The sequence below is a fragment of the Poromitra crassiceps genome, assembly GCF_964638095.1.
Source record: "Poromitra crassiceps genome assembly, chromosome: 2".
Classification (NCBI taxonomy): Eukaryota; Metazoa; Chordata; class Actinopteri; order Beryciformes; family Melamphaidae; genus Poromitra; species Poromitra crassiceps.
In genome coordinates this window covers 64,730,219-64,740,309 of record NC_139624.1, presented here as the reverse complement: position 1 = coordinate 64,740,309, position 10,091 = coordinate 64,730,219, and the positions used below count along the sequence as shown (strand labels likewise).

At 47.8% G+C, this 10,091-nt stretch overlaps 1 protein-coding gene across 1 annotated transcript in view; it reads left to right on the top strand.

Moving 5' to 3' along the window:
- Positions 1 to 366: 366 nt before the first annotated feature.
- The window catches only part of svila (supervillin a), a gene marked incomplete at its 5' end in the record, with an annotated part of 71,527 nt that continues 61,802 nt past the window's right edge, over positions 367 to 10,091 (top strand). The window contains 2 exons of the mRNA XM_083662719.1: positions 367 to 424; positions 3,963 to 4,026. Of these exons, the coding sequence (XP_083518845.1) occupies positions 367 to 424; positions 3,963 to 4,026 (122 nt within the window). The remainder of the gene's footprint in view (positions 425 to 3,962; positions 4,027 to 10,091) is intronic.

Genomic DNA, 10,091 nt, shown 5'->3' with positions numbered 1-10,091 from the left:
CGGTCAGCCCTCGGTGGTTCAGGAGCGGGGCCAGAGGGAGCGGAGGAGTGGATCATAGAAGGGGCAGAGCTGCAGCGACAGCCTGCTGCGTCTCCAACACTGCTGCTGAGATGTGGATCAGCTCCTCTCTCTCTCTCTCTTCCCTCCCTCTCTCCCTCTACTCTGCGCTACCTGACTCCCCTCCCTTCCTCTCTCTGTCTCCGTCCCGGGGCACTGACGTGACGAACTGCTTTCTGTAGCTGCATCACCTCCCAGGCAGCTTTCTGCCCCGCTCTCTACCTCCTCTTTCATCTGTTTCACTCTTTCTTTTCTCTCTTATTCTCTCCGTCTCTCCCCCTCCTCTGCCTCACCTACCTCATTGCCAAAATGTACCGGAACCCGTGGATCTCGAATTACCTGAGCCATGTCAAGTTTTGCAGCCAAGGTAAGGGGAGCAGGCCGGGGCCGGAGGCTGGGGGCAGAGCCTGAGATTGGAAGCCCGTGCTGGGAGCCTGGGACGCTGTGCGAGGGACTAGGAGGCTGAGCCTGGAGCTGGAGGGAGTTGGCAGGCAGCAAACTGAACTGCAGACTACCTTCCTCTCTGCTCACTGGCCCGCTTTCCAGCCAGCTGTCCTTGCACTGCAGCTGTAGCCTCCAAGGACACACAACGTAGCAGAGATAAGGGACTCATAGCACTACAGGAGGCGTTTTCAGGGAGCCAGCTATTTCTGAGCTCCGCAGCTTACTTTGTCTCCGACTTATTTAGGAGTTATGGGGTTGTACATGCACTGTGCATGTATGGACATATTTTTAGGCTTGTACTTGTGCGTTCGTGGTTGCCCGTGCTTGTGTGCGCACACGTGAACCTGTGTGTGACAGATGAGAATGCGTTCTTGACTGGCCACAGGTCGGTGTGTGTGTGTGCTGGGCTGCTCTCAGTCATATTTCCAGTGTGTGGAGTGAGTGTTGAGATCTGGCCTCTTCATGGTTAACCAGCTGGGAATCCACAACAGGTGGCTCGCAGTTTCAGGGCATCGTGTGAGCAGGGAGCCGCGGTTTCGGGGGAAGGGAGCTGCGCAACAGCTCGTTTTGGAGGGGTTTACGTTATCATTCCACATTTACTACGCATAACTGTGTCAAAACATGCACTTAGCTGTCCGCTGCCTTTCCTTTCTCTTCCAATTTCAGTGCGAGCCTGGCTACTGAGGACTTTTGTTTGCTCATTGTCGTTGGTGTTAAGGATGTAATTGACTCATTGTCTCCTCCTGTTGTTAGATCTACTAGTTTGTAGATTTAACAAAGTAGTTTGTTCTGTCTGACTCGGCCTCACCTAATTGTGATTGCCCAGCTAATGTGTGATCCCCCTCTGTTTTTTTCATCGCTTTACTACATAAGCCCCGCCCCCTCTGTTAGTCCTCAGTTCCCACTTGGGATTCAGAGAAGGCAGGCTGAAGGCAGGACAGGTGGGGGGTGGCTTACACTCACATACACACACAAAGTGTGATGTAATGCCCATGGTTAAGGAGTGACACAATTCCCTTTGGGCTCGCAGTAATCCCAGGCATGGAAGTTAATCCCATATCTCAATTTGGACATATGCTCACCCCAGGTGTGTGTGTGTGTGTGTGTGTGTGTGTGTGTGTGTGTGTGTGTGTGTGTGTGTGTGTGTGTGTGTGTGTGTGTGTGTGTGTGTGTGTGGGGCTGGTTATAATTGGATTGACATCAGCATAATTTTTACTCTATGCAGTCACCCATCTTTTTGTCATGTATGAAGACTTGGGAGGTTGATCAGTGCCTCAGGTTAGACTACAGTTCATCAGAGTGGAGGATTGCCAAACACAACCATCTTTGCTTCTGTACAGTCAGTCTTTGTGCCTCACACCTTTGATATCATGACAGTGTAAAAGGCCCTCCTCACTTCAGAGGATGATTGGCACTCCAGTGAATCATGAAATCATTTTATCCCCTTGTTTTATCAGCAGTGTCAAGCTGCTTTTACTGCCCCATCAAGGGAAGGAATTTGACTATGGCTATACACAGTATGGCTGTACCAGCCATAGTGTTTCTGTAGATTACAGCAGGCATCAAAGGCTTCACGACATCTGTGATCATTGCGGAAGGTTTTTATTTTTATGTCTGTGTCAGGAATGACGAATGCATTAAGGCACTTTTCAAAGCCCCCCCCCCCCCCCCCCCCCCAATGGCCCACATGCCATTCCATATAGGCTGTATGAGGTGTTAAAGGCACACAGGTCTGGGCTGTGGATGACTATATCGTTGACAGACCAGAGGGCCAAACAACCGCCAGCTGCCCCATTCTAGCTCCAGTACATGACGGCTCATTATGGCTTTACATTGGTATCTGGCTTTTGTTTCACACTCAGTTGATGCTAATATCATCTTGTAACTTTATTTTTGCAGTTGAATGGAAGGTGATTTATGTGCTGACTGAGTCAGTTATATTACCCCAGGGCAATGAACCCCATTTGAAGCCAATTCTGTAGTTGCAGGTGATGCGTGTGTTTTAATGGAAAAATCAGTCACATTTTTTCAACCCTTGGAAATCTTCGCAGAGATGAGATTTTCATCTGCCGCCCACACATGGCTAGATATGTGAGATATTGCTGCATAATAATATGCAACTATGCAATGTTATTGTCCCATTTAGGAAGCAGTAGTTCTTTTGAGACTATGATTCTTAGACTCTGGTACTCCACTTAGAGCTCTGTCAGCTTAAGGATAGCATCAGCAGCTGATAAGCAGGATGATGAGTCACAGCCGTATATTCCACCCAGCTGAAACAATACACCACCATCCTTCTCCAAATAAGCCCTATTCTTTCTTCTCAAATGATGTTTTGCTTAAGTAGGAGGGATTTAAGCATCAACCCAAACATCCTTAATAAGGACTAACAGATCTGGAATGGGGGGGTTAGGGTGGCTACACGGAGAGGTTGTGGGGTGGGTGGAGGGGCTGCAGGGAGAGGTTATGGGGTGGGTGGGTTGGGGGGTGCTGCAGGGTGGCCCTGAGGTGAACTCAGAGGGGTTGGTCTCTGCATGGAAGTGGGACCACATGTTTGTCCCAAAATTGCCTGCTCTGGCCACTCGGAGGTCCGGGGCAGCCAAACCGCACGTTTGAGGTTTGCAGTCAATAACCGAACCAGCCGCAGACATTCTTTAAAGGGATGTTGCAAAGAACATTCGCATTCCTTGAAGGGCTGTTTATGATGCTAAATAGCCATTAATGTATTTTCTGTCTAGGTAATGAGGTTGTATTTCTCTGTAGGCAGGTGTTTACCGACTATGGACACTATCCTAATAGATACCAGACTTTAATAGGTTAGAATGGGGACTCTGGTGTGCACCTGTAATCTAATTGCAGAGTGTTTGATCACATGTTTTTAAAGGCTGTAGGTACTGGACAGTGCGGGTTAGCCAGCCCCGCTCGCTCCATGGCGTCTCCCCTCTCTCTTCATCATGGCTTGTTTTAGAGATGATGATGTGTTTGGCTGCTGGCACTGTTCCCAGCTACAGCAAGGCAACCTTGACGTGTGATCAGACTTCAGAGTTTGCCTCAGTGACACATGGCCTCTCCTATCGAAAGTCTGAAGCTATTACCTCATGCACAGCACATAGACTGACACCAAAATGGAGACAGACTGTGTCTCTGTATGTAAGTGCACTGTGGTCTGCGTGTGTGAGAGGGGAGGGAGGGGGGATCCGGCCCTTTTGGCTGCACACTTCACTTATTTGATGTGATTGGATGTGATTCAGTCAGGCATTTAATTTCTCTGTGGAAGTTACTTAATGAATGTGGTTTTGTGCCAAGGCCCCCTAAGACAGACTGTCCGTTTCACCTCAAGATGCCTATCTGCAATGTACACTTGTTCGTTAAAAAGCTCAAATTGAAGTTACAAATTGCACTCAGTCAATGAACTATGCGACTTGAGTTTGAATGTTGTTCTCTTTTTGTTCCGTCCATAGGGCTTGGGAGTGAGACCCCCATAAAACTTGGCAACCCCAGATTGCTACAGAAGAGGACTCTGAGGTAAGATGTGGTGATGGTGTGTGTGTGTGTGGGGGGGGGGGGGAGGGGGGTGATATCTATCTTGTGTTTAATGTTTTCATAAGTTCTCAGTTCTGATTGGCTGAGCACATAAGTGTTCATTTAAATAGTAAAGATGCTACGTGTGTCATTTTAACGCCAATAAATCGTCAATAAAACCTTAATAATTTTTGAGACATTAGTTTAATTTGGTCTACCATAAACAGACAAGACAATGGCTGAGAAGATTAGCCGCCTCTTCTGACTTCTACACTGCATTCTACATTGTGTGGCGCCAGCTTAGAATTTGCTCGGAAACCTGCCACATTGCTTTACGGCACAAAGGAATATTGCTGTACAGCACAAAACGGGAAGAGAGTTTGTCACAATGGCAGACAGTTGCATTGCTAACGTGTGTGTACCGCTATCTGTGAGTGCGGTGGACACAGACAGCAGGGGATCAGACAAAGCTCCGGTGTTTCAGGCAGGGCCGGCGTCCAAGCTGAGTGAGAAAGTGAAGGATAAGGTCACGCTGCTGCTGGGCTGTGTAAAAGCTCCCTGCTGCAGCATGGGCACGATTGCTCAGCATCACATTGTTGGACTGGTGTCAAATAGTCCAGCGGCCGGCCTACATGCACACGCACACACACACGCACACACACACACACACCCACACACACACACACACACACACACACACACAGCCTCCACTCTATATATGAAGTTTCCTTACACACACACACACACACAGCCTCCACTCTATATATGAAGTTTCCTTTATGCCAGTGAGAACCACGGACACACTGACAGTGACACCTAGCTCAAGCCAAACTGCATGCTTGTGATTTGGACTCAAAAACAATGTGCATCCAGGAATCAGGTGGGATATATGTTGGAATCGATAAGATGCTCAACTATTAAAATAGATGCTGTCATTATAAAAAAGGCTTATGCCTGTCCTCACTGTTGTAACCCTGGTCATATCAATATCAAGGAACGTTCTTGTTCTCCTGACACTGAACTGTTAGCTGTGGGACTCCGGCCATATTATCTATCAAGGGAATTTTCACATGCAATAGTAGTGGCGATTTACATCCCCCCCTCTGCTAATCCGACATCAGCGTGTGACATCATCCACAACGCCATTGCTAGACTCCAGACAAGGCACCCGAGTGCCCTATTACTTATCTCGATGGGACTTTAACCATGTGACCATGACAAAAGCACTGCCCAACTTTAGACAGTATAGCCCTTTTCCCACATGCGCTTTGTACCGCAAAATGACCGGAACGTGGTCTAATGCCTACATGTGAGAAAGTCGTCGTGCCGGTATAAGCGCGACCCCGTCATCGCGGAGATTTCACCAGTTTGGAGCCAGTCAGAAGAGCGGTATGCGCGATAGCGGACTCAAGTAGAGAACGGGTCCAGTCATTTCCCGCGACACTCTCATGGGCGAGGTGTACACACGTTGCTTAATGTTCCAGCGGGCATAATCTAATCATTCGCGCACATTAAAGCAAACTGGCGAAATGATCTTGTGATAATAAGAGCAGTAGCCTATGTCAGCTTCATGTGTGGGTGTGCTGATTTTCCCCTCTCTCCTCTCTGCTGCCTGCTCGTCCTCCTCCTTCAGTGACAGCCCGACAGGGACACAGACGAAGCAAATGCACGAAGCGAAATGTGGAAGTATTTTGCTTACGTTGCCGACAGCGAAGGCAAGCCCGGACACATCAAACGAAGCCAGTCTGTAAAAAGTGCTTCAACGCGACGCAGGTGAACGGATAAACAAGCAAACTTATTTCACCATTCGGAGTTTTGCCGACACGTCACTCCCCACCCGCTCTGCAGTGCCGCCCCGCCCCCCAACGTACAGGCAAATTCGCTGCTAGATTCCCATATGCGCGAGCCGAAGTGTGAAGGGAAATGTCCGATATTGACTTACAGGTAATTTTCCGGTACGCATGTGGGAAAACGGCTTATGTGAGCTGTCCCACCAGGGGAGATAAGACGTTAGACTTGCTGTATGCAAATGTAAAGGATGCTTACTCCTCGTCACCCCTCCCCCCGCTAGGTCGCGCCGATCACAATCTGGTCTACCTCAAACCCAGCTATGTCCCGCTTGTAAAAAAAACTGCCTGTGACCTCCAAGACCGTGAGGCTGGTTTCACACCGACGACCCAAGCCTTGCCTATGCCTTGCCTTTACCCACGCTTTTTAATAGGCGTCCGTTTTAGTCAACGAGGCTGTGTACACCGGGCGCCTGAGCGTGAACCCTGCGTGTACCCACGCCTTGCCTATGCCTTGCCGATTTTATCGAATAGGCGTGAGTTCTATTTTGAAGCCGACAAGACGCGTGCAGGCAGACTTCTTCTGTCAAGCCATGAAAGAAAAACGCACAATATCCGTCGGAAATGGAAAAGTCAACTGAATTTCAAAATAAAATGGAGTTACTACAACATGTTGAGCAGAGAGACAGAGATATTGACGGGTGGCTATCACGTGGGGCTTTCTCCCCGTCGGCAAACAAATCTTCATGAGAGAGAATAGCGACCAAATTATTTTACCTAGAGGCTACCCATGACAATTCTGGACAACACGTGAAAAAATACAGTCGGGAGAGAGGAGAGGCGCTTGTGACTCGGCTCCAGGTTTGGCGTGCAAAAGGCGTGCGGTGTGATCGCAAAAGCGTGTAACAGGTTCACGCCCAGCTCGGCGTAGGCGTGGGTTGAGGCAAGGCAAGGCTTGGGTCGTCGGTGTGAAACCAGCCTGAGGGTATGGTCAGAGGAAGGAATGGAGGCTCTTAGGGGCTGTTTTGATGTGACGGACTGGCAGGCACTCTGTGATCCACACGGCGAGGACATTGACGGGCTCACAGAGTGCATAACGGACTACCGTATATCAATTTCTGTGTGGACTGTCTGTAACATCCCTACAAAGTCAATAAAATGTTACCCCAACAACAAGCTGTGGGTAACCAAGGACATTAAGGCCATCCTGAATGCTAAGAAAAGAGCATTTAGGGCGGGGGACACAGAGGGGATCAGAACTATTCAGGGGGAGTTGAAAGTGATTATCAGGGAGTGTAAACAGGTCAATGGGCCACTTCCAAAAGGACTAACCCAATGAGTGAGCTGGAGCACACGAAGTCACTTAAATAAATGTAATAAAGGTACAAAAACTGACGTTTCGACGCGCACTGCGTCTTCTTCAGAGTCAAACAGTACAGGCATAAATCCCAGCCCTTAAGAGAGCCTCCATTCTAGGTGGTAGTTTCTGATTGGTTACAATGGAGTGGGAGGTGCTTAATCAATAAGCCTATACCATGAGAGCACTCACAGAAAAAATAGAAAAGGAGGGCAGTGCTGTGTTAGAGCAGCACTCCCTCATAATAATACATAATAAACAACAAGTACAATACAACAACACATCGCTTCCTCACAATAAGATCACAGGTAACAAGAGAGGCTCAGTTCCTCGTTTAGTCCCTGTGGTTCCACTGTATTCAGGGTGAAGATCCAAAAAGCCTCTCTTCTAAGTAGCCTGTTGACAATGTCTCCCCCTCTCTGTGAGGGAGAGACTTTCTCAATCCCCCAAAATCTGAGTGTGGCTGCAGAGCCATGTTTGGCCTGTGCATAGTGTCTGGCTATGGCGTAGTCCATATTGTTGTTGCGGATAGCAGCCTTATGCTCAGCAATTCTTATCTTAACACATTGACTGCCAGACGTTTTTTTTTGCTGTAGGTAGCTTCTGCCAAGCCGTTTTTTGAGGATTATGGCTCATTTTATAAGAGCCGAGGATTCGTTTCAGCTTGGAGTTTGTGAACATACAATATCTCAAAAGTACTAATAGAATGTGTACTTTCTCTGTCTAAAAGAGTTAGTTTGTAGAGTTAGTAGTTATGTAAGCATTAGCAGTTGAATACAGCATGGTTTTAGCGTGAAAAAGAATATTCAGAGATAAACGGCTTTTTGTGAAATTGGATGGAACTGTCACTTTAACCATTCATTTTTGGCTCTCTCTCTCTCTCTCTCCCTCCCCCTCTCGCTCTCTCTCTCTCTCTCCCTCCCTCTCGCTCTCCCTCCCTCTCTCTCTCTCTCTCTCTCTCTCTCTCTCCCTCCCTCTCGAGTTGCTTCAACTCCGCCCTCCGTGGGCGGACAAGCTTGTCACCAGTCAGTGCTTTGCTGCTCTCCTGTGCCTGCATGTCTGGGCCGCTGTTTGAGGAAGTCGGGATGGACTCGCTCGTTTGGAGTTTTGGTTGAGAGAAGCTTTTGCGATTCTGGTCATATTTATGCTGCGTGTTTCAAAGTGTGTTCCTCCACCTGTAATCTATCACCCGATCATAGTAGATCGGCTGAATCTATTATGTAAATTTGCAATCCCGCATCGCCAGCAATCAGCGCGAAAAGGAGAATGGCTGGGCTGAGAATGGCTTGACAAGTTAAAAAAATGCTTTCCTTTCTCTAGCCAGGAGAGCACTGTTGCCACTTAGTGGGTCGGTGGAATGGGTTGTAAACGTTCGGTGGCTCCAATAATTATATAAGAGATGTAAAAGGCTTAGATGCACAACCCACCGTCAAAAAAAAAAAATCGATGCCAAAAACGTGTAAACACGTTGTTGGCAGGGAACAGCTGGATTCTGAAAACGTGTTCATACGTTGTTGGCAGTGAATGTGTTAAGTTGGCGTTTGGTTTGACCAACGTATACCAAGCCACATGGACATTTTAAGATGTAGACTACATGTGTAGTACTGCAGTTGATGAATGACTTAATGTTGTATTTTTTACCTGTACGGGGGTGAAGAAACTGTTTGGTGTCTGATGAGTTAGAGCAGTGTGTGCAGTGACCACATCTGTAGAAACCTGAAGGGGGTGGGCGTAGCCAGGTGGTTTTCTGAGGGGGGCTCATAGCACTGTGGACCAGTCTGTCTTTGAGAGAACGGGATTTTTTGAATGAGATGAGGGGGGGTTCGGTGCATAAATGTTTTAGGGCAGGGTCACTCTGTAAGACATGCCAATGTTTTTTAATGCTGTTTTTGATCTCTCCTCCGATGGAGGAGAACTCGGTGGAGAAGCAGAGGCGTTGGGTGGAGCAGCGCTTTGATTTGGTAAGGAGGCGGGCTCTGTCGGTGCGCACCGCTCTCTGATATGCTGCTGTGATGTCGCTCTCTGCATATCCTCTGTCGCGGAAGCGATTGGTCATGTCCACTGCCTTGCACTCAAAGTCCTCATCTGTGCTGCAGTTTCTTCTTAGACGAAGAAACTGTCCGATGGGAATATTTTTAATCAGCTGCTTTGGATGATGACTGTCCGCTCTCAGGAGGGTGTTTCTGCTGAGAGGTTTACGGTAGATGGTGCTGTCCAGACCCCCGTACCTGTTTTTGGAGATGGTCAAATCGAGAAAGTTAATGTTTTCATTAGAGTGATCCACTGTGAAGCGTAGATGTTGAGTGGTGGAATTGATGTAATCCACAAAGTCCTTCAATTCAACAGTGGTGCCGGCCCAAACAAACAGTATATCATCTATGTAACGTTTCCACAGAATGATCTTAGAGAGGAATGTGTTGTTGGCTGAGTTGTGAATGAACCTAGCTTCCCAGAACCCCATAACTAGACATGCATATGACGGCGCAAAAGCACTGCCCATACTTACACCTCTCTTCTGAAGATAATATGAACCTGCATATTGGAAATAGTTTCTAGAGAGAACTATTTCTGTGAGAGTCAACAGAAAGTCGTTGGGTGGTAGCACCTCAGTGGGGCGTGTATCGATGTAGTGCATTAATGCTTCAATACCTACACCGTGAGGGATGCATGTATACAAGCTCTGGACATCACATGTGACAAGTAGAAAATCTGTATCACATTTGAAAGACTCTAACATTGTTAATACGTCCGTTGTGTCTCCTAGGTAGGAGGGAAGGTTGGGGACGAATTTCTTAAGGAAGAAGTCCAGATATTGCGACAAGGGTTCAGTGAGACAGCCAATGCTGGATACAATGGGTCTGAGAGGTGGATGTGTTAGACATTTGTGAATTTTAGGGAGACCATAGAACACAGGGCAGATAGGG